Raw genomic sequence first — 25,669 nt, forward strand, 5'->3', positions numbered from 1 at the left:
TATACGGAGACTTGATTACACACAGGTGGATTCTATTTATCATCATTAGTCATTTAGGTCAACATTGGATCATTCAGAGATCCTCACTGAACTTCTGGGGAGAGTTTGCTGCACTGAAAGTAAAGGGGGCTGAATAATTTTGCACGCCCAATTTTTCAGTTTTTTATTTGTTAACAAAGTTTGAAATATCCAATAAATTTCATTCCACTTCTTGATTGTGTCCCACTTGTTGATTCCTGATGAAGCCTGAAATGTGGCAAAAGGTCGAAAAGTTCAAGGGGGCCGAATACTTTTGCAAGGCACTGTATATGTGTGTATATGTATGTATATGTGTGTGTGTGTATATGTGTGTGTGTGTGTGTGTGTGTGTGTGTATATAGATAGATAGATATATGAATATCTTTCACTTGGGGTGTGTTGTGATTAAGTTACATTTTGACACAGTTAATATATGTTTATACATATGTAGCAAATTTTGTGCACATAGATCATGATTTTGAAAGAGAGGATAGCACTGTACTCCTTCTATATTTGTATTGTGAGTGAGGTGAGAACACTTGTTGAGTACTGGCAGCAATCCACATAATTTCACTTAATTTTATTGAGATTTATTGAACTGCGCTGAATAAAATATATAATTTTTGCTTATTAACGCATTACTAAGATCAAAGATTGCTGAAAGGGGTGGAGCAGATGGCAAAGGCAGAACATCTATTAATATCCTCTGGTGTTCCAAAAAGATGCAAGGAATTTATTGTCCTATAATGTGCTAGTAATTATATTGGGTCATGCCTAGCCCTTGGATTGCTGGCTGGGTGCCAATACTATTTGAGAGGCAAGATTTGGGTCCCTGATAAACCTTTATGTGGGCCCTTTGCCCTTTCTTGGCCCATGAGCAGCAGAAACGTGCATGAGATACTAGTTGGAGATAAGACTAACACATTCTGAATAATGATACAAATATGTCATCACTCCAGTTCAGTTGGTTAGGCTGTTTAAAGTAAATGCAATTTGTCATTTGAGAATTATGTAGATTACCTCACCTTCAGAAAATGGTAGTTGTTTGGTTGTCATTCGGATGCTCTGGTTTCAGTGCTTTCTGAATCACTGACCTGCAATATACAAAGCGATTTCAGGTCTGTGACTCAGAAGCATTAAAGCCATTTCTTTTAGGTGGAAGTCAGCAATGGATATTTAACTTCTTTTATACTGGACAAAGTTCTGTCCTCTCAGCCTAAAGTCTAGTACACACGGGCCAAATGTTGGGCGACATCAGTCAGTTCAATATGGCAGCCAGTCCAACTGAAGCCGACCAGCACTCTCAGCCAATGGCTGAGTGTTCTAGTGGCGGGGGGGGGGCTGTCCCCCCCCCCCCTGTCAGAACACAAAAGAACAGCAAGGGGGGATCACTGTACTACTAACCCGCCGGGTTGAACCGAAATAAACTAGTGGTGTGTACTAGGCTTAACGTGATTGTAAGGTTCCATTATTTTGTGTTTTTTTGTTGTTTTAAATAAACAAACGTCATACTCACCTGTTCTGTGCAAGGGTTTTGCACAGAGCAGCCCTGATCCTCCTGTTCAGGGGTGCCCCGGTGTCACTTCTGGCTCCTCCTCTTCATTGGGTGCCCCCACGGAGAGCCGCATTCCATGGAGGCACCCATGCAGGCACGCTCTTGAGTCCCACTGCTGCGTCCATTGACACAGACAGCAGGACTCGGCCCCCCGCTCTCGTGTCACTGGATTTGATTGACAGCAGAAGGAGCCAATGGCTCCTGCTTCTATCAATCTATCCAATGAAGACTCAAGACAATGGCTGGAGCTGCTGGGCTCATGCTCATCGCTGGAACATTTGGGTTCAGGAAAGAATAACTGGGGATCTGGGGGGCAGCTGCAACCAAGGAGGTTTTCCACCTTCATGCGTAGAATGCATTAGGCTCAAAAAATAGTGCAACGTTTCGGAGCCGCGCAGGAACTCGCAAAGGGGTCCTGCGCGGCTCAGAAACGTTGCACTATTTTTTTGATGTGATTTTTTCTGGAATAAAGTTTTTTTGGACTGCTTTTGCAAGATCCTTGGTGTGCTGGCGAATATGTATCTACTTGTAACCGATCCAGTGGCCAGCTGGTGATCGCTTCAGCACCCAGTACACAAGTGCCAACAAACCAGGAAGGTGTGCGATCGGAATATGAACTATATTGCATTAGGCTTCATTCACACCTGAGTGTATCATTTTCAGGCGTGCGTTTGGGCATTGTTTAGGCATTTTTTAGGGCATTTTTCAGGCGTTTTTTCAGGCATTCTTTGCAGGTGTTTGGAGGCAGGCATTAACATCGAACAAAAACACCTGTAATCTGTCAAAAAAGAAGCTCATGTACTTTTTGAGATTCAGGCGTTTTGCTTCAGACGAAAAAAAGCTCATATGTGAACAGGGGCCATCGAAATGTATTGGACTTTGCTTTTTGGGTGTTTTGAGACTTCAGAGATAAGCGTTTCACAAGCTGAAAAATGCTAAGGTGTGAACAGGTCCTTAAGGTTAAAAACCTTGGGACTTTACAACTCCTTTAAGAAAGCCAGGCCGGAAATACAGATTTGTTAGAGGTAAGAGTAAAAAGGGCACATTTTTACTTGAAAGCAACACCTGTATTATAAAATCTAAAATAGTGTTTGTCTAGCTGGTATTGTTATTGTTATGGTTTACATTCATAGCAACTCCACATCTAAGCCAAAAAAACCTAAAATCATGAAGGTTCAAAAAAAGATTGTACTAAAGACAATAAAATAGGTTACTATAGTAGCTTAATGCCATCTACTGGTCAAATCCCAGACTACAATCCAAAAATAGTTTTTTCAATGTATACCTGACTCCCAAAGAATAGAAAAAATATAATGCTCAAAAAGCCCAACTCCAGCCAAGCTTTTTTTTTTTTTTTTCTTGGGGGGGGGGGGGGGGTTCTTATATTAAAAGATTGTGTGTGTGTATATATATAACTATAAAGAGCCTTCTGACTCTAAACATCATCTGCACCCCCTTCCCCTAACGTTTCTCTTGCTGAATTATCTAATATCCAAAGATGGACACATGGGAAACAAAATAAGAAAAGAGTGATCCCAAATCTGTAAATTTTGAAGCTTGGTACTGCCCGTCGTAACCATGCCAAGTGCCGTTCTGGTAAATACAGTCCTGTAAAATCTAATAAAATGCAATTTATTTGTCTTTATGTACATTATTTAATGCTTGTCAGCACAATACATGTTTTTGAACATCTACTGCATATAAATTGGCAACAACTTTATTTATCTGCCTCTATTTTTAGTAAGCCAACATTTTCCAGTGCGAGTGCTGCAACACTGAATGGACAATTTAGTAACGTTCAACTAAATAGCGGTGGGATTCAGGCAATTCCTATTTCTGGGTAAGTAACCTGATCACAGCAAAGACCAAATGAATTTACTTATCTCATCTCCTATCTGTTTTTATGACTTCTAGAGCCTTATTTTAAAAATGGGGTTTTCATAGCTATACTTTTACATCAACTTTATGACCATAAACCCGCAGAATCTGATTTAAACAGGGCCCCGAGCATAGCTGCCACTTGGCAGAGCATCCAGGCCTATCCGCCTGAATCATGGCATAATTATGATGGGCTACATGCAGCAGAACTGGACGCTGCACCTGTCCCTCCTGGGTGCACTAAAATGCAAGGAGGGACACTCTGCTCCTGAATGGCTTTGTGTGCAAAGGGCCTAAGGCTTCGTTCACACGGCCGCTCAGTTTATTTCGTCCGCTGCGGCACTTTTTTTTTATGGACACGGATGACACTTGTGTCATCCGGTCCGTATGTCCGCATATCATCCCATCCGTTTGCGGAGGATATACAGACATAATGTATGTCTATGTGATTGCGGATGACACCGTTGACATCCGATTTTTAAATGGAAGAAAAATGGGGTTCTGTTCCGTTCCAAAAAAAATGGAACAGAGCTGAAAGGATGCAAATCGGATGTCAGTGGATGGTCATCCGCTGACATCTGCAATCCCATTGACATCATTATGTCCGTATAGCACCCGCAAACGGATGGGGTGATATGCGGACATACGGAACGCCCGTGTGAAAGGGGCCTAAGGGTTTGTTTGTTTGTTTGTTTGTTTGTTTGCTTGTTTGTTTGTTTGTTTTATTTATTTTTTTTATTTTTTAAACACTGTGCAAATGTGTGAGGCATTTCATGAAAATATCACAATATGGCCACTAGATGGCGCTGACAATCATGGGAAATGCATTAACATTTTTTTTTTTTTTCTAAATGGGCCCCTAAATTTTTTTTTTTTAAATGGCTTGGTAATTTAGAAAAAATAAATTAAAGGTTATGGATAGCATAAAAAAGATCTAGGATTCCTGGTCCCTGCTGCTCTGTGTTTATCTACTGGCCCCTACATCCCTAACGCCTGATCTTCTGTACATACAGTACAATACTTATGTATATTCAGATGTGGTTCCGTATTGGGTACAATGTGTGCTCGGTACATGGGCTCCAAGGGACATGGGGCCCACTGTTCGCACACAGTCCACAACAAGTGTTGGGAAAACGCTGTCAGTAGGATCGTTTTGCATCTGTGCTGCAGCCAGGCTTGGCACTGTAAAATGAACTTCAGCACTTTAATGATGCAATTTATTATGTGTATGGGGGCTCTGATGTATTTGGTGTACCTTGATTGTTAGTGCAAGGTCAACTTTAAACAAAGGTTTCCTTAAAGGTTCTATGTAGATGGCCACTGCTGATTTGCCTGGAAGCAGGAGAGGGGAGTATCTATCTTCTGTGCTCTTTAATCCAGGCAAATCAGCAGTGGCAGTCTACATAGACCCTTTAAGGAAACCTTTGTTTAAAGTTGACCTTGCACCTAAAAATCAAAGTACACCAAATACATCAGAGCCCTCATACACATTATAAATTGCATCATTAAAGTAAAAGTGCTGAAGTTGATCTTACAATGCCACGCCTGGCTGCAGCACAGACGCAAAATTGATCCTACTGACAGCATTTCCCAACACTTGTTGTGGACTGTGTGCGAACAGTGGGCCCTATGCCCCTTGGAGCCCATGTACCGAGCACACATTGCACCCAATACGGAACCAGATCTGAATATACAGAAGTACTTTAATAGAAAGATCAGGCACAACCACTTATGAAATCATAATTTTCATAGCCAGATTGTCATAGGAAAATGACGGACTATTTTATTTTTGTTTTCACACCAATACATAAAGATGTTCTGAAAACGTTTAACACAATATAATTTACAGTAAGTAGTAGTAAGTAGAGAATTTCTGGTGCAGTGAACTTTTATTTATATATAAAAAACAAATCCTCTCTGTTGCCAGTTGGTCCCTGGCATGAAGACGATAAAAATGATTTGAATAATACAGCCACAGGATAACCACTAGTATTAATCGGTTGTACCAGGATGAAAGTAACATACAGTAATTTATACTGCAAATTGGTTGGATTGAGCTACTTTCAGTGTCACAATGATTTATTATTGGGTGTAAAGTATATGGTGTAATAAAAGTTCAATGTGACTAATTCAATTTTTATTGTATCTTCCAAAAGCACGTGTGCATCTGGCAGTGTAATATCTTTGAAGTGCATAGGTGAGTATTTCTCATTCTTCATATCGATCTATCTCACTTTTACAGGAGGGAAGGGATTAGATATGCATCTGAGACCTTAATGTTTATGACCACTGACAGGTTAAGTGAATTACATTTATTCTCTTATTACAATGGCATCTAAAAGTCAGTGGAATATATTGGGCAGCAAGTGGGTTATATTAGGCAGCAGGTAAACATGGTGTCCCGGAAGTTGAAAGCAGAAAAAATGGGCATCACAGTTGGGTATGGGGCTGCAGCCAAGAGCTGTCATGATGGGTATGTGAGCATCAGGACTGGACCATGGGGCAATGCAAGAAGGTAGCCTGTTCTAATATAATGCCTCTTCTTTTTTTTTTTTTTTTTTTTTTTTTTAGTAATGTGGATGTCCAGGTGCCTGTGCATCACTTACCTGAGGAAAAGAAGGCACCACGATGCAATATGGGAAGCAGGGCAAGCTGGCTGAGGCAGTATGATTTGGGCAATGCTCTGCTAGGAAACCCTGAGTCCTGCTCATTATGTAGATGTTAACCACTTGCCAGCAGGTCGGCAGGTTCCCGCGAAACAACGTACCCGTACGTCGATTCACTGGATCGCTGGTGGGGGCGCGCGCCCATTCGTCAGAGGAAAAACTGACCTGCAGGGCCGGCGGCCGTGACTGCCGCCGGGCACCCGCGATCGCTCCCTGTGGAGACAGAACAGCGGTCTTCCGTTGTAAACACAACAGACCGCTGTTCTGTCAACAATGAACACAGGGCTCCTGTGATCCTTCTATTTAGGAAGACAGGTCCCTGTGTTCATTCCATAAGTCCATCCCCCACACAGTAAAAAGCACCCCCTGGGGACACATTTAACCCTTTGATCGCCCCTGGTGTTAACCCCTTCCCTGCCAGTGTCAAAAGTACAGAAGCAGTGCATATTTTTTAGCACTGATTATTGTAGTAATGTCACTGGTCCCACCAAAAGTGTCAAAAATATTAGATGTCCGATCTGTCTGCCGCAATGTCGCAGTCCCACTAAAATTCGCTGATCACCGCCATTACTAGTAAAAATAAATAAATAAATAAAAACGGCATAAATCTTTCCCCTAGTTTGTAGATGTGATAACTTTTGCGCAAACCAATCAATATACTCTTATTTGGATATTTTACCAAAAATATGTAGCAGAATACAAAATGGCCTAAAATAAAAAAAATTTTCTTAAATTTTTTTTTTTTATTGGGAATATTCTATAACGGAAAGTGAAAAAAAAAAATATATATATATATATATATATATATATATATATATATATATATATATATATATATATATATATATATATATATATATATAATAATTTTTTTTTTTTTTTTGAATTGTCGCTCTTTTTTTGTTTTATAGCACAAAAAAATAAAAATCAAAGAGGAGATTAAATACCACCAAAAGAAAGCTCCATTTGTGGGGGGGAAAAAAGGACATCAATTTTATTTGGGTACAGCATCACACGATCACGCAATTGTCAGTTAAAGTAACGTAGTGCTGAATCGCAAAAAATGGCCTAGTCCTTAAGGGGGAAATCCCGGTCCAGAAGTACTTAATTGACATGTACTACCTACCAAAATATTGTTGCTGACCAGGTACACCGTTTCATGGAAACCGTGTTCTCTGATGGCAGTGGCCTCTTTCTACCACACAAAAAAGGGTTTAAGAATGGTCTCAAACATTTTGAGATGTTGATCTGACCTCTAAATTCTCCTGTTCTTGAATTCAATCAAGTCTGATCCATGGAGGCCCCACAATGGAGGTTGTACACTGTCTCTATTCCAAAACTGATGTCAGATGCGCAGGATCATGCTGTTGCTAGTCAGATATCCTTTAATTCCCCCTCATCTATGAATTGATTTATTGCCTTTAGAGCCTATAGTCATCATGGCCAGCACTCTGATATTAAGCTGGCAATACACTGCCAGTGGACTGAACGGAAAAAAAGGCAACACATTCTTCTTCTTTGTCTTCTTACAAACCAGATTGGGTGAGGATAGAATCACAAGCAGAGTCCTCCCCAAACCATTGGGCTCCTCATGTGGCTCCATTCTAAACGCTGCAGAGCAATACGGTGCCCTACCCTCTCCCATTCCCTTCAAATCTGGGACATGACATACAATTTATACCCGCTTAAATCTAATCCTATACCAGTTGCTCCCAACTTTAATAATCCCAGGATTAAACCAGCAACTGTTCTTATGGTGCACCAATAAGGGATTATACTAAATGTCATCACATTTTGAACAATAAAGGAGAAAGACATGCAAATTATTTTCTTCAAACCTTTGAGCTGCCACCCTCGGATGTGTTTCACTTACATCAAATACTTTATTATGTCCCTAGCCTCAAAAGTCACATGGATGACCTCCCTAAATGTACACTATTTGAATCAAGATGTCTATAGGACTCTGGCTCCAGGGGTGGCATTTTAACGTTCTACAGATTTTTCCTGATACCCACCATGAAATTGATCTACTAACTGGTGTGGGAACCAGATCTGGGTTTGGAAATGCCAGCAGAAGATTGGACTAGGTGGATGGAAAGAATACATAAAGACTTTGGTTGAGGCAAATTATAAGGTCCTCTCCAGGTGGTACCTGGTCTCCTCCAGACTCACAAAGATTTACCCCAGTGTATCCCCTCTTTGCTTTTGGGAATGTGGACAAGAGGGCACCATGTATTATACATGGTGAACCTGCCCCACAATCTGGTGGTTCTGGATCAGATTATTCACGCTTATCCACACTGTGACCAATGTCAGTTTAACTAAGTGCCAGGGTGGTGCTCCTAAATGAGCCTGTCGCAGATGTACCCAAGCACACCCAGACCCTAATTTTTTTTTGTTTCTGAAAATTACAATTGCCAAGGCGTGGAAGAGCTCAGTGGTTCAATTAACTGCCCATAAAAATACTCTTGTGGATTATGATCCATGAGAAATTAGCCAGCAGCCTTTTAGATAAACAAACAAAATTTGAGACGATCGGGGGACCTTGGCATCTATATTTATTTGCAATGTAAGACTGATACTGTGAGGATGGCTTGACTTGAGGCCCGGACCTGGAGGAGGGTCTACCAATGGGGACACACCTTTTCTACTCTTTCTCCCTCCCCCTCCCCTTTTTTTTATTTATTTTTTTTATTTTTTCCCCCCTTTTTATCTTTCCCTATCTTTTTCTACTTGAGTTTTTTGCTTTGGCGATTGTTTATGAGGAGCAGTTACACAACTGGAATTCAGGGCTGTAATCTCCCATTCATTATGGGGGGGGTTCTTTATATACAAATGCCAGAACACTCTTTCTCGCTTACTTTATAGTGATGTTCTCAAAAAACACAGTTTATGTCCCATTCAAGTGAAAGGACCGTATATAACGCTAGGGGGCTGTGGAACTTTGTATTTCCTACAATTTGCATAACCAGATGCTGTATGACGTTTTTACACATGCGACTCATGTTGTACGGTGCCTTATTAAGAACAATGTCTTCATTATAGGTTTGTACTACTTTGTGCTTTTTTTTTTTTTTGCTTTCAAAGCAATAAAAAATATTGAAACATAAAAAAAATCCAACAGATTTTGCCATCCACACAAATGAGCTAGATATAAGAATCGCCCCAGCCCAGCTGGTACATTGTATTGTGACAGTGGCACCTGCCACTGGCAGAATACACTGTTCAGTAGCAGCAGTTTGGCTGTATCTGGTAACTGACCGAAAACGTTCAGTGTATTTTTAGGAGTATGGCCCTGTATCAAGAAATAAACAGAGGGCACACCGGCCTAGTGCATTATCCTCAGTAAAATCGGCTTTATTGAATATTTAACTAGTTAAACTCCCAAACCTATGCTAGACAAAGGTACATCGACTGAATCTAGCTGTAACCACCAGAGTCTCGCATAACAGATGCAATGTCCTCAAACTGGCTGACCCCACTAATGAGAGGTCAGTATTGGACCACACCCTCTTTGTACTACTTTTTGGTTGTATAAATTAAAGGTTCAGATCAGCCTAATTGGCTCTGAGGAAGAAGGAAGGCTGTCTATTTCAGGACGTTGCATCTGTTATGCGAGACTCTGGTGTTTGCAGCTATATTCAGTCGATGTGCCTTTTGTCTAGCATAGGTTTGTGAGTATAACTAATTTATTCAATAAATCCAATTTGACTGATTATAATTGCACTAGGCCCATGCGCCCTCTGTTTCTTTTTTGATTCCAGTCTCTCCAGACATCCCCAGTCTTGAGAGGGCAGCAGGTATCCGGATTTGCCAAGACTAAAAGCGAGATTTTTTTTTGGGGGGGGGGGGGGCCCACCTCTAAGCGCAGTAGAGTGGTGTATGGCCCTGGATGCCTGACACAGGTGTAATGAGGCTGAAAATCCCAGTGCGTCTTCTCAGCTAAAAAGTGATGACATTTTGAGATTTGGATTTTCTGAAAAAGCCACAGTTTAAAGAAGTTTGTGTATAGCGTAATTGTGCACAGGAGCGTTAACAATTATGTATGAGAACCATTGGTTGTGGTGGTAAAATGGGAGCAAGGGCTTAGAATTCACACCAAAGCCGTAAGTCATATTCCAACAAAGATTAGTTAATGTTGAAAAATTCTGGTTCACTATGGAGTAGCTAGCTTAAAGCGGAGTTCCGGGCACAAAATCGGTATTTTTTTTTTGTGCCCCTCCGCTAGCTACACATAACCTGAAAAGGAATTGGATAGTTATTTTTTTTTTTTTTGTACACTCACCTTGTAATCGAAGATCGTAAATACTCACCTCAGGGTACTTCCTCCTCCAGCGCCGCGGCTCACCCCGTCACTTCCTGCCTCGCGATGATTCCTGGGAGCTGAACGTCATCGCTCCCAGGAATCAATGCGACGGCACCGGCCCCGCACGTCACTTCCGGGCGACGCCGCATTCCCCTGCTAAACAGCTTCTGGGCATGCCCAGAAGCTGTTTAGGAATGCGGCGCCGCACCGGAAGTGACGAGAGGGGCCGGTGCGGCGCATTCTGGGAGAAGAAGATGCGGAAGAAGACACCGAAGAGGACCGCGCCGGCTTCAGCTGCCCACAAGAGAGATGGAAACGCTGTGGAAGAAATTTTCAAAGTAAGTATTTCTTCTTGCAGGTAAGTGCGAACCAGGACAGATCAGAGGCTAGCCATTGTGGAATGTGCTAGCCCTGACTGTCCCGGGGGTATGTTCAGCAAAAAATGAGATCTGTGCCCGGAACTCCGCTTTAAAAGTGAATATCTACATTGCTGCTCTTCTCTGGCAACTTTTATCCACTGATCCCTAATAGTTTACACTATCATCCCAATTGAGATTGCCAGGTGTCAGGGAGAGAGATCGCTAGGGGTACCATCAACCTTTTGCTTTGGGGCCCATGAGGTTGTAGTTATGCACCTTAATCCAATTACCTCTGCCAATAGCACAGCTACAGTATATCCTTGACCTTGTAGTGTGGTGTACAAAGAGTTGAAATTGAAGCACCCCACCACTGCTAAGAGGCCCAGATACAACTTTATATAACTGAAGATCAGTGGTACAATTCAAAAAGTAGCCAATGTGTTCATACCTGCCAACTGTCCCGTTTTTTCCGGGACAATCCCGGCAAATAGGAGCCTGTCCCGGGTAATTTACATTGTCCCTGTTAATCAGTTCCACACAGTGTCGCTCTCACCCCAGCTATGTGTTGTAGTTCTGGCAGCAGGTGGTCTCTCTCTTGGTGCCCGCTCACTCTTCCCGCCTGTCGCAAATTTAACATGTCACTGGAGGCAGGGTGTCAGCATGGTGCACTTTCCGAAATCCGCCAGCAGGGGGATGCAGAGCACCTTCCGACAAGCTGACCCTTTAGAATTGCAGGGAATTGTGATGAGAATTTTAAACTTTAGGCAGAAGTAGTGCAGCTGAATGGGAGAATATTACCAACTCTGCTACTTTGGCCTCAAGTTTTCAATTCCCTTTTCAAATTCCTGTAATTCTCTCTTTATGAAGTAGACCCTATAATCTGATAAGTAGGCGGAGATTAATTATGCAGAGCGGGTGGAGCTTCAGGGAAGTGGGTGTGGTAAGTAATTGATAGCTGTGCTGCAAAGTGTCCCTGGAATTTTTTTTCAAATGTTGGCAACTATGTGTGTTGCAGGGGTCTAGGTGCCCCCGTTCATCGGGGCTTGACTGGCAACAGAGTGAACAAACTAGAATTGTTCACTCATTTATTTGTAAATCTGCTCATTATTTCAGCTTGCCTATTGAGTGCTCCAAGAGCCTAAAATCAAGGGTCTTTGCCATAGGAGTTGGTCAAAATGTGCATTCAGGGCTCCAGATGCAGTCACTAGACAAGTTGATCTGTCAAGATGTCTTGCAGCATGGTTGCAACACGGCCTCATTCTTTTGAATGGATCACCGCCCGCTGGAAGCAACAGCAGGGATCATGGTTGAAGCATGTGTATAACTTTGCAGCTTAGCCACTGCAAATGCTACAGCGGACTCAATGCCAAAATGGGGCAGACAGACACAAGGTGGAGGAGCGCTACTAGGTTCAGGTCTGGTCACTGACCTGCATTGCAACAAAAACAAGACATACCTGTGCTCAAATCCCAATAGCATGAAAAGTATATATTCTATTAGGTGCCAAAGGGGTGTGACCACATTAACACTACTAATTCTGGATGAACCCTCTGCACACTGCTATACACCCTTTCTAACCGTGTGCAGATGGTTCATCCAGAATTTGTAGTGTGAACATGTGGTCAAACCCCTTTAGCAACTGATGGTTTATATACATGTACAAGCTATTGGGATTCGAGCTCAATGTCTTTGTGTTGCAATGCAGGTCAGTGACCAGACCTGAACCTAGTAACTCTCCCCCCATCTTGTGTCTGTCTGTCCCATGTTGGTATGGTGTCCACCGTAGCATTTGCAGCGGGAAAGCTGTGTAGGACTGGCCATAAGAGGGATTACTTTGACGCAGTTGGTCAGCCTAAACATGTATTTCAATATGTGTGAAACTAAAAAATCCCTGGTTTTCATTGCATAGTGTGCTGGAAAGGGTGTATAGAAATGTGCAGATGGTTCATCAAGAATTTGCAGCTTAGGGTTAGCAGTTTGGGGGTGGTTAAAAACACAGCTCAACTATGTGTTTTTACCTACCCTAACCACAAGTGTAATTCAAGCTCTACTGTGCTGTAACATGACCAAAAATCCCTTGCTATATTTTTTACAATGTGTTTTTCTTTTCTTCCATTCATCCATCCCATTCAATTGGCATCTAGATTGTGGCTTCAACCATAAAAAGGAGCGAATCGTCGGTGGTCAGGATACCTCCATAGAAAACTCTCCATGGCAGTGTAGCCTTCAGTACATGGGGCAGCATTCATGTGGGTGTAGTATACTTACCCCACAGATCATTCTCACTGCAGCACATTGTTTCCCAAGGTAAATGATTTGTTCTTATACATATGTAACATTTTTATCATAGTAACACGTTGGATGGAATTACTCTTATTCTGAGTCCTGTTTTCTGCCTAGGGGACAGCAACAGGTGGATAGATGGCGTGTTGAGTGTGGACATTCACGTCTTGCATACCTCTTTGGCGCACAGGTGGACAAGATCTACGTTCCTACAACATACACTTTAGATCAAAAGCCAAATGACCTTGCCTTAATTAAGCTAAAGAGTGATCTCAGCCTATCAGGTAATGCTATTCTAATTTTGGATAGAGTGAAAAAAATTAGACCCTCAAGTGTTTGTTGTAGTTTGTGTTCACCATTTGTCATGAAGACAAAGTGATGGGAAATCCAAACATTTTAGCGTTGTCTCCAGAACAGGGGGGTGAGAAGAAACGCCCCATATGTGTCCCCCACTTCCACAGGAAAGGTGCACACTAAAGCCCCGTACACACGTACCGATTGTCGGCCGTAAATATTCGGCCGACGACCGATCGGCCGATTGTAGGCTTGTTAGTATGATGCTGCCGACAGCGCACTTTCGGCCGAAAAGCATCTGTCGTGTAGGCATTAAAGTTTTTGTTGGCCAATACCAGAACGGCCGATTGTTCGCCGGTCAGTACAGAATTCGGCCGACAATCAGCAGATTTGCAAGACTGGGCATGCTCAGAAAAGAAAAAACACACGGAAAGTTAACCATCACATGACATCACTTCTGCAGTCGGCTGTTGTTGGCCGACAAAATTTGTGTGCAGTCTTTTGCAGTTTTCAACAGACACGACAGCCCTGGACAAAAGACGGCCGATCGTTCGGCCGACGATTGGTACGTGTGTACGAGGCATTACTGCTTCAAATCTTCTCAGCCATCGCGCTCTCCACCACATGATCAATTTAATCTGCTCACCTTATGGACTTGATGCCTATATCAGTTCTGATGTCCTATCAAGCGTGTGTCTCTTAAGCCAGAAGGGCACACACTTCTGTTTTTTGCTTAACCACTTAAGCCCCGGAGGATTTGGCTGCTAAAGGACCAGGGTTTTTTTTGCGATTTTTTACTGCGTGACTTTAACGGACAATTGCGCGGTCGTGCGACGCTGTACCTAAACGAATTTGACGTCCTTTTTTTCCCACAAACAGAGCTTTCTTTTGGTGGTATTTGATCACCTGTGCGATTTTTTGATCACGCGCTATAAACAAAAAAAGAGCGTAAATTTTGCAAAAATAACAATATTTTTCACATTTTTTTATATGAAATTCCCCAAAAAAAAAAGTAAAAATCAAAATTTTTTAACATTTTTCGGCCAATTTGTTTTATGCTACCTATGTTTGGTAAAAAAAAATCGCAAAAAGCGTATTTTGATTGGTTTGCGCAAAAGTTATCGCGTTTACTAACAAAGGGAAAGATTTTTGTCATTTTTGGTGTTTTTTTTTTTAACGCGTAATGGCGGCGATCTGCGATTTTTTTTTTTTTCGGTACTGCGACATTGCGGCGGACAGATCGGACCCTTGACTGACATTTTTGACACTTTTGGGGTTACCAGTGACATTACTGCAGTAATCAGTGCTATACATATGCACTGTTACTGCAAAAATGACACTGGCAGGGAAGGGGTTAACTTTATTGGACAGGGAGGGGTTAAGTGTGTCCTAGGGGCGTGATTCTAACTGTGTAGGGACATTCCTATTGGTGTAAAACTTTTACACAGGGAGAACTGACAGGCAGCTTGTTTACACAAGCTGCTCTGTCTTTCTCCCTTCACAGGAGCGATCGCAGTGTGACTGGCGGACATCGAGTCCGCCGGTCACACGCACTGACTTGCCTGTGAACGAGCCGCGGCGGGCGCCCGCCCGCGATAGGCTCGCAAGTCAGTGACAGGCGAGTGACGTACCGATACGTCACTCTGCCTGGCCGGGGCTGACCGCCGCAGTATATAGTCGTGCGGCGGTCGGCAACCGGTTAAGAGACACATGCTTTGATTTGACCTTAAAATTGATCTAGGGGTGCAAATCCATAAAGTGAGCAGATTATATTATCATGTGGTGGAAAGCATGATGTTATTAAATTGTGGACTGAGAAGATTTGAAGCAGCAAGTGTGCACCTTTCCTGTGGAAGTGGGGGACACGTATGGGATGTTGGGACTGTATTCATTTTTTCTTTTTTGTTTTTATAATTTCTTATTTAAGTTGATTTATTGATTTATATTGCATGATATATGGTTGTGCTGCACTTTGTGGTATTCTATTGAGGTTATAGAGGTTTATTTATACGAGAGGCAGCGCTAATAGTTAACATGTTAATCACAGTCCATAAAATAAATTGTTAATCATAGTCAACAAAAGTCCATAATAAAGGTTGATGCGAGAAGTCATCCAATACCAGTGAAAAAGGATGGAATTGCTTCATTAATTACTACGTGGTAAATCAAAACCGCTTACCAGATCAATTTGACCCTCATGTTTATAGAGTGGTCACCACGAGCAGATTTCAATCAAACACTGGATATGGATGAAACAATAGAACTGCCCACTTCTCACAGGAAAATAACACCTCAGAATAAAAGACTTTGATGGTGCGTACGTTCAAATAAGACAATTAATCGATTCATATTGCACTTACATAAGAAGAGTTCAAAAGGCATGTGTACATCATACAAGCGGTCCGCGGCTTACAAGTATGCTGTTGTCCGACGTAGGGCTCCGGCTTACACGCTTCGTCATCAATTGACGTCATCAGAGACATATAGAGGTTTATTGATCCATTCAGTGCACTTACCTAATCACCTGCTCCACCAGTCTTGAATGTATTTCACCTAACAAAGTGCCCAATCCTGGAGTGGGTAATGCAGGACGGGAAGATACTTTCATCTTAATACAAAGCACCTGCATTCAGCAGGAGCCTGTTTAAGCCCAGGTTCACACTGCTCTGGCATGAAAGTTGCACAGCTTCCAATCCAACTTTGCCCTGCAACTTCAGTCCGACTTTGATCCGACTTAATATGACTTTTTACACTCTATGGCATTGAAGTCGCACAGTTTTCTAAAGTTGGAGCAACTTGTGTGAGGTCAGTTAAGACGGCTCTCCTAGGGAAACATTGAATTTGACATGTCGTGCGACTTGTGCTCTCACAAGTCGGATCCCATGTCGCACCAGTGTGAACTGGGCCTTAATAAGCTACAAGGGATGTTCAGCATATAAACTGGCAATCAAAACATTAACACAGGCAGGCCCACCAGAAAAAAAAAGTTTTAGTTTTTTTTTTCCCCAAATAGAATTATATGTATATAGACATGTATGAACTGTAGGAACCAACTTCATATGGTAGAGCATTGAGGAACCGGCCACTTGCTTACATTTTTTTAACCACTTGAAGACCGGGAATTTTCTGGCACTTTTTTGTTTTCATGTCAAAACCTGTGTTTTTTTTTTTTTTTGCTAGAAATTTAGTTGGAACCCCCAAACATTATACATTTTTTTTAAAAACAGAGGCCCTAGAGCAGGGGTCTCAAACTGGTGGCCCTCAATCTGTTGCAGAACTAAAATTCCCATGAGGCATTGCAAGGCTGACATTTTATGGGCATGATGGGACTTGTAGTTCCGCAACAGCTGGAAAGCCCCCAGTTTAAGACCCCTGCCCTGAGGAATAAATTGGTAGGTTTTGCAATTTTTTTATGTCACACGGTATTTGTGCAGCGTTTTTTCAAACGCAGTTTTTGGGGAAAAAAAATACACTTTTTAAAATTTGAATGCACAAAAACACAATACATAACCCATTTTTTCTGTAAAATATAAAGGATGATGTCACGCCGAGTAAATAGATACCAAACATATCCCGCTTTAAAATTGCACAGGCCTGCACAACGGCGAGAAACGTAAATTTTACTTATCGATAGGTGACACTGTAAAGGCTTTTACAGGTTACCACTTTAGATGTACAAAGGTCTAGTGCGACGAGGACACTTTAAAACATTTTTTTTTTTTATTATTTTACTTTAGATAATTTTTATATTGTTGCTTCAAATTTTTTTTTTTTTAAACACTTTTATTGCTGTCACAAGGATGTAATCATCCTTGTGACAGCAATAGGCATGTGACAGGTAACCTTTATAGAGGGATCTGGCATCCATAAGACTCCAAATCCCTTCTCTGCACTCAAAAGATCTGCGTTTTTAAATACTTTTGATTTTCAAAAAATGGCATCGTTAAGTTGTTGGTAAACCGGAAGTGATGTCATGTCATAGCGGCGACCCAATCAAAGACTAACCCGGCTTTCTTTAGGTCTCTGACTAGCCGGTGGATGTGCCCGAGCGAGCAGCGGTAGGCGCGATGGGGGGGGGGCTTGGGTACGCCCCCTCCCGCTGATTGTAATAACAACTGAGCGGCTGGTTAGCTGCTCTGGTTGTAAAAACTGTGCCGGGGTAAGGCCTGCAGCTGCAACCACTTGAAGCCTGCAGCTACAACCACTTGAAGTCAAATGACGTACTAGGTACGTGATTTGGGGGCAAGTGGTTAAAACATTTACGAAATCACATGGTTTTCCCTCACAGGGGTGTTTTTTTTTTTTTTTTGTTGTTTTTTTCACATTTCTCAGCCAAAAACAAATTATTCTTCAGCTTTCTGGCTTAAACTTGCAGCGCTGCTGCTCTGGCCTCACACTTTAGGCCCTTTGTCTCCTCCAGACAGTCTTTCCATACGAACTCTGTGCATACTCCCAGCAGCTCCTTGCTGTACTGGCTCCTGTCAATCTCCTTGGTAGAAACCCCCCAGACTCCTGGGCAGAGACCACCTCTATTGGCCGGCGTGGATCATAGTCATGTCTCTAATAAAAACCCTGCACACACCTACACAATTGGTGTGTCGAAAGACCACTGTTGAAACACCAGTTTCCTCCATGTGAGACAAGCTCCCTGGGGCCCCTCAACCTGCCTAGATGAGAACCCTGGGTGATACAAAACCCATTTCACACAGTGGTAGGGCACCGTACTTTCACCGCACCCATAAATGTATTTGTGAATACTGTGGATGTCTGCATGGACACAAATTTAGTTGTTGAATGCACTGGAATAATTCAGTATATGTATATTGGGTGTTTTGTGAGAAAACAAAAGGTATTTTGTATCTATTTACATACTGACCAAATTAACGCCTAATTTAACCATCAAAAGTTTGACTGTTGGTGTACACACTGACCTCTCTGATAGCTTCATTTTTCTGACTCCTGCTGGGTGCGGGTGTTTTTGTGTTAAGGTAAAATAAATGTGTCCTCCCATACAGCATTCCCCACTCTACAACTAAGCTCTTTGGTTGAGTAAAATGTGTTAGAGCTAGAGGTCGATGTTCATATGTCAGTGCACCTAATGGATCAATAAACTACTTCCATGGCCTTTACAAAGAACAGCGGCTCCCCCTTTCCATTGGTATGTTTAAGCATGTTTCACACCTAGGTTTTAAATAATGAACCTGTGTAGTGACCTTTCCTAACTTTTTTGTGGTTGACCTGACCAAATTTCAATCCATGTATGGCTGTCTTTCAGCCTCTTCTTTCTCTATTATTTTAGAGTTGTCATTGTAAACCCAGACCCTGCTTACATACAACCTCTTTAGGACCCATACGGTCCGTTCAGTTCATCAGTTCAGTCACGTCAAAATGTATCCGTTTTTCCATCCGTTTTCTTTTTTACATCCACTACCAATACAAAAACGGATGAAAACGGACCATTTGTCCGTTTGCATCTGTTTTTCATCCGATCCGTTTTTTTGACGGATGTAAAATAGGGCATTTATTACGGACATTGACGGAAGCGGATGAAAACTGATGTTATCGGATGCATTGATGTCCGATTTTCATCCGTCAACGGATGGATGAAAAAACGGACAAACGGACAGCATGTGTGAAAGGGGCCTTACTTCTGCACAGTAACTGCATATATGTAGTGCAAACGAGGAAGACATCTGCTAAATATTCAGTTTGATTCAATGGGGTTAATTTACTAAAGGCAAGTAGCCTGTTCCCTTTGCAAAGAAACTTTATCTCCGAGGTTAGAAAATGTGGTAGAGTTTCACTTTGCAAAGAATATCCAACTTGAGTGCAAGGAAACAAAAAAAAATGAATTTTAAGTTTCATGATTGCATGATGGAAGTCATCAGAGCTTCACCTCGTTCACTAAGGTCTGGGGCTAATTCCCTTGCAAAGTGAACAGCCTATGTGCCTTTAGTATATTGGCCTCAATGTCTTAACTGCCAGGAGCCATAAATCATGAATTCTGCAATGCACTCGTGTAATCAGTGGAAATAACAAACCGCAAGACCAAAGTTGGGTATACAAGGGGAGTGTTTTTTTGTCCATATTCACACATTCACACACACAATCAATGTGGATAAAAGCATCTCCCCTGCTGCGCTATAGTATTTTGACTACAGGGATTTTCCCAGACTGTAGGGTTCAATGTTGAGTTGGTCCCCCCTTTGCAGCTATAACCGCTTCAAGTCTTCTGGGAAAGCTGTCCACAAGGTTTAGGAGTGTGTCTATGGGAATGTTTGACCATTCTTCCAGAAACACATTTGTGAGGTCGGGCACTGATGTTGGAGAGAAGGCCTGACTCCCAGTCTGCGCTTTAATTCATCCCAAAGGTACTCTTTTTCGGGTTGAGGTCAGGACTCTTTGCAGGTCAGTCAAGTTCCTTCACCCAAAACTGGCTCATCCATATCTTTATGGACCTTGCTTTGTGCACTGTTCCAAATCATTTGGTGGAAGGGGTATTATGGTGTGGGGTTGTTGTTCAGGGGTTTGACTTGGCTCCTTAGTTCCTGTGAAGGGAACTCTTAAGGCGTCAGCATACAAAGACAATTTCATGCTCCCAACTTTGTGGGAATAGTTTAGGGATGGCCCCTTCCTGTTCCAACATGACTGCGCAGCAGAGCACAAAGTAAGGTCCATAAAGACATTGATGAGCGAGTTTAGGATGGAGAAACTTGACTGGCCTGAACTCAACCTGATAGAACAACTTTGGGATAAATTGGCGCGGAGACTGCGAGCCAGGCCGTCTCATCTAACATCAACGCCTGACCTCACAAATGCACTTTTGGAAGAATGGTCAAACATTCCAAGAGACACACTCCTAAACCTTGTTGACCGCCTTCCCAGAAGACCTGAAGCTGTTAAATCTGCGAAGGGTGGACCAACTCCATATTGAGCCCTACAGGCTAAGCCTGGGATACCATTAAAGTCCATGTGCATGTAAAGGCAGGCATCCCAATACTTTTGGTAATATAGTGTATATTAAAGAGGAAGTAAACCCTCCTCTGCAAGTTGTACCTAAAGGTAAGCCTATGCTAAGGCTTACCTATAGGTACTGTAAATATCTTCTAAACATGTACCGTTTAGGAGATATTTACCTTACATGCAGCCAGTGACATCACTGGCGCATGCGCTCTGAAGGAACGGCCGCTGGTGGCGTTCCATCAGAGCCCCGTGCCGTGACCGTCGGCTCCCGCGGCTCCGGCCAATCAGATGGCCGGATGCTGTGATTCCGGAAGACGGGCGACTGAACATGTCGCCCGTCATAGAGGTAAGCGAGCGGCACGGCGGGGGCTCGTTCTAAGGTAAGTATTTCATAATGAGCTAGTATGCGATGCATACTAGCTCATTATGGGTTTCTCTTTCAGGTTGAAAAAAAAAATTGAGTTTACAACCTCTTTAAAGACCGAATGTGTTTTTAAAAGGGCAGTTATTCTTTGAGAAGAAGTACAGCCAATGCTATTTTGGCTGTACTTCTCCTGCATCCACCTAGGTGAGTATACCTGTCCATACTTCTCTTTTAATGGTTGCTTCCTGTGGTTCATTTTAATATTTAGCTCACACGTTTTTTTTTTTTTTTTTTCTTATTCTCTCAGCTACCGTGCAGCCTGTTTGTCTTCCAGGATTTGATAGCGTCTTGCAAGCAGGTGCCCCTTTAACAGTTACAGGCTGGGGTCACACTGTGGAAGGAGGTGGTAAGTGCAATTATTCTGAATACTTTAATAGTTTGTTTCTTGTATTTCAGGTTTCATAAAAATAGCTGAGACTTCTTTATTTCCTGTCGCAATAGCTTCCTTTAGGAACATTACTACAGCTTTTATATTCAACTAGCTTGTGCAATCTGAAGCTATAGCTATCCTTGACATTCATAGAAGAAAATTGTTGAAGTCTTTCTTTCAGCAGTACAGTTCACCCGGTTTCCCTCCCAGAGCACTTGTCCTGTGTAGAAGACTGTAAGGAAGAGGCTTAAAGAGGAACTTCAGTGCCCTTTACCATTGGTCCTGCCCCTCTCCTGCGGCTCCATCATATCTAATAATCTGGTGCATGTGCAGATGTGCTGAAGGGCACTGCCCAGCCTTCGTAATCCAGGAGAGACTCTCGGCACATTTGCACGCACACAGGTGGTTTACCACGCATGCACAGAAATGCTGTGATTGAAGGCCTGCATTTGCGTGTGCAAAAAACACCACATGTTTACAGCTGGATCCAACCAGGGCTGGGACTAGGGGTGGGCAGGAGGGACGGCTGCCCTGGGTGCAATAGTTTATTGCCTGGATGGGGGCACCTTGACCCTAACCCTAAGGGAAGGGGAGGGCGCAGTTTGGCATCTTTACCCTGGGCGCTGGGTGACCTTGCCCCAGCACTGAAACCAGCACATGGATTCCAGCTGCCCGCATGTGCCGTAATTGGCTACAAGGGCCACAATGACTCTCTCATCTAGGTGAGAAAACAAGGAAGTGCTGTGCTGCAGCAAAACAAGTTAAAAAAGCGAACCCTGTGAGAGGGAGGGGGGTGGAGCCAATTGAAAATTTGTTTACTTGAGTGAAGGGGCAGCTGCCCTTGGCGCAGTGCATATTGTAGGGTTGGGGGTGCTGTTAGTTCCATCTGCTATACAGCTGACAGGAATAGTGACAGTGGTATCACTACTTCTGTCAGCCCAGTGCTTGAAGCGGCAAGGAGAGAGCCAGGAGGAGGTGCGGGTTGTGCTCTCTCCCCCTCATAGCACATATAATGAAGGGGGGGGGGCACAGTCTAACGTTTTTGCCCTGGGCACTGAATGTTCTTGTCCTGGCACTGCCCACAAGTGTCAAACAGGTGGAGGTATGACAGGTCCTTTTCTGCTGCTTAACTTTTAGCACTGAGGGAGTTAATAACTCTGAGTCCTTCATAAACTGCAGCAAAAAAGATCCACAGGCCCTTGCTTCCTCCATTGAGAAAAGCCCATTCATTGATTACACTGCATGTAACAAACTGTGAATGAGGAAGAGAGGCTTGTCGTTCATCAGACTCTCCCCATTCACAGATTGTGTTGCATGCAAAAACATCCAAAAATAGTTTGGCTTTACATACATAAGTCCTAAAAATCAATAGATCAATTATATTGTGGCTTTCAGTTTATTAATGATAATTGGTTATTTAATTGATGTGACCAATGATACTGTCCGACTTTATTAGGATAATCTTTCAAATAGAAGTTACCTTGCATTTCCCGTAATGCTTCATAGACAAGACTTGGTTCCTTCTGCACTTACGCATTGTATCTGATTTCAGGTGCCTTGGCCTCTACACTGCAGGGAGTAACTGTTTTCTTGATCCCCAACAATGTATGCAACCAAGAGTACTTTGGCCAAATCTTATACACCATGCTTTGTGCTGGTCAAACTCAAGGAGGAAAAGACACCTGCCAGGTATCCTGCTAAAAACAGTACATTGATTGTGTTCTCTGCTTTTTTGTGTATCCAGAAAATGACACCATAATCAATTGGCATAGAAATCATCAGTGTAGGGGGGTATGTGTGTATTATGTATATAATGTATATATACATTTTCTGTTCTTTTATTGAAGCTATGAAAAATTGTAAATTAAATACACACAATACAGTTATTAGTTCCTGTAGAAAGCACAGCCACTTGCTGTGATGGCACCCTGAGGAGGGAGGAGTGGGCAATGCTGGTGGGGGGGCTGCAAAAGGGGAGGTAAGGGACCACTCCTGCACATAGAGGATATGTTTTAACCTTTTTTTTTTCCATTTTGGGAAAAAAATACTTTTTTTTTTATGCCACTTTAAATAAAAAAATGTTCAATTGGGTACATAATTGCATGACTGTGTAATTGTCAGTCTAATAATCACAGCACTGAAAATGGCATTTTAATGCAGGGTTATGTAGCACCCTCCTAGTTAAGAGCAAAAAGCTATTCTGTCTACCTAGCACCTGTCTGCTTAACAGCTGAGCAGCAGGCTAAATGTATGTGCTCCCTGCTTCACATGGAGCAGAATCTGCTAGTTAGGTCTGTTGCATGTGTCCAATGTGTGATTCATCTGGGCTGAGGGAGTGTCCCCACTGTGTCCAATAGGGAGGCCTGTTGGACAGTGGACGAAACCCAGCCAGTGACAAACAGGATTTTGTAGCGGTCTCAGTGGGTTGGCACAGACAGTGGTGCATCCTGGGATGTGCTATAAAGGCCAAGGACACATGTGACAGGGAGTCTTTGGGCGGGAAGCCAAGTCCCAGAAGGAGGGTGACGGCTGTCTCCTCTTCTGAAGCTGTGGAAGGTGGTCACAGGCAGTCGGCCTGGGGAACCAAAAAGTGTGGCTGAACCCAGAGGTCCAGTGGAGGCTGACTGGTGGAGTTGGAGTCAATGGTGACTCTTGAAAAACAGTGTCCGTGGTTACATTTTATACATGATATTTGGCTTTTTAAAACGTTCATGCCTGTTTTCTAGCCCTAAAGAAGGGGGAATCATTCTGGTCCCTGAAACTTTGGGCTGTTTTTGTACCTTGAAGTATTCATAAAGTCCATAAATAACCACTTCCCACAAACCAACGTACCTGTAAGTCAACTTGAAGAACTGGTTGTACCGGGGTGATGCCTGCAGCTACAGGTATTACCCCGGTACCGTTTTTTAGAGCCGGCAGTCGGCCTTCTGGAGATGACCGATGGGGACACCCGCTCCTCCTTCTGCCACTCTGACCGGGTCTCCCGTCCCACTGGCCGGCTGGTTAGAGTCCCGAACGTAGCTGGTTTCGTCTTCGATCATGTAACCCGGAAGCTGGTTTACTCAGCTGTCAACAGCGCCGATTTAAAAAAAGGATCAGTATTCAAAAAATTGGATTTTTGTCTTACCGTAAAATCCTTTTATCCTTTTCTCTGAAGTTCATTGATGGACGCAGTCTCTGTTCTTCATAACAGTAGGGTTATACTGCCCCCCTATAGGAGTAGGACACTAGGCAGAAAAAAAGTTCTGGCTACGCCTATGGGCAGTCCCAGGGGGGTATATCCCTTCTCTCTGCTATAGGATGTCAGTTTTGTAACAAAGCAGTGTCAGAGAAATAATACCAACCCAACTCAAAATAGAGGGGCAGGTACTGCGTCTGTCAATAAACTTCAGAGAAAAGATTTTACAGTAAGACAAAAATCCAATTTTCTCTATCGTTCACTGACGGGACGCAGTCTGTTTTTCATAACCGTAGGGACGACCCAAAGCAGTGCCTTTAAAACATGAGGGGTGGGAACAGCAGAAGATAATTCCCCAAGGCTGAACCACAGCCAACCAGGTAATGTAGGATTTATCAGAACAACAAGATGAGACCCACCTGAAAAAAACATTAAACACCCTCAAGGGAGACCAAAAACACCCTTAAAAGGCAGCCTGCAAAACTTTGCTGCAAAAGGAGGCATCCGCAGATGCCAGCACATCCACCTCATAAAACTTTGTGAATGTATGAACAGACGACCAGGTAGCCGCCTTGAAAACCTGAACCACAGATGCCTGATGGCGAAGACCCAGGAAGCACTAAGTGCCCGAGTAGAATGCGCCTTAACAGGGAAAGATGGAACCTGACCCTTAATTGAATAAGCCTGCACATTCGTCTGTCTGATCCATCTGGAAATAGTCGCAGCCGATGCAGGCAGCCCTTTCTTTGGTTCATTTATGAGAACAAAGAGCGAATCTGACTCAGTCACCAAGTACAACCTGATTGCCCAAACCACATCTAAAGTATGCAGTGGAAATTTCTTAGGATGTTTAGGCTTAGGACACAAGAAAAGTAACACCATGTCCTCATTTAAATGGAAACTGGAAACCACCTACGGAAGGAAGGACAGATCTGGACGAAGCACCACTTTATCCCTGTGAACCACCAGATGGTGAGAACGACAGGACAACGCTGCCAGTTCTGACACCCTGCACTCAGAAGTAATAGCCACCAAGAAGGCCACCTTTTGGGATAAGGTAAGCAGGAGAATCTCCCGAATATTCTCAAAGGAAGGTTTCTGGAGAACCGACAGCGCTAAATTAGGATCCCAAGGTGGCAACGGAGGTCGCACCAGAGGAGCTAAGCGTCGCACCCCCTGGATAAAGCTACGCACCAGAGAATGGGAGGCTAATGGCCTTTGGAAAAAAACTGCCAAGGCTGAAACTTGACCCTTGATAGTTCCAAAAAACATGGCCGCCAGTGATTTTCAATGGGTATCCACCGTAAAATGGCCACTGATCTTTCTCAGCACATGGGCTAAGAAAATGGTGGCCCCGCATGGCCTGCGGAGCTTC

General features: G+C 43.0%; 1 protein-coding gene across 2 annotated transcripts in view; it reads left to right on the top strand.

The window, feature by feature from the left end:
• LOC309568718 (transmembrane protease serine 4-like) overlaps window positions 1-25,669 on the top strand; it is an 89,922-nt gene that overhangs the window by 57,903 nt on the left and 6,350 nt on the right. For both annotated transcript variants that reach the window (XM_082274463.1, XM_082274464.1), the window contains 6 exons: window positions 3,315-3,413; window positions 5,608-5,648; window positions 12,927-13,089; window positions 13,183-13,349; window positions 20,994-21,092; window positions 22,669-22,805. In XM_082274463.1, the coding sequence (XP_082130589.1) occupies window positions 3,315-3,413; window positions 5,608-5,648; window positions 12,927-13,089; window positions 13,183-13,349; window positions 20,994-21,092; window positions 22,669-22,805 (706 nt within the window). The remainder of the gene's footprint in view (window positions 1-3,314; window positions 3,414-5,607; window positions 5,649-12,926; window positions 13,090-13,182; window positions 13,350-20,993; window positions 21,093-22,668; window positions 22,806-25,669) is intronic.

The sequence above is a fragment of the Pelophylax lessonae genome (genome assembly GCF_965119305.1).
Source record: "Pelophylax lessonae genome assembly, chromosome: 12".
NCBI lineage: Eukaryota > Metazoa > Chordata > Amphibia > Anura > Ranidae > Pelophylax > Pelophylax lessonae.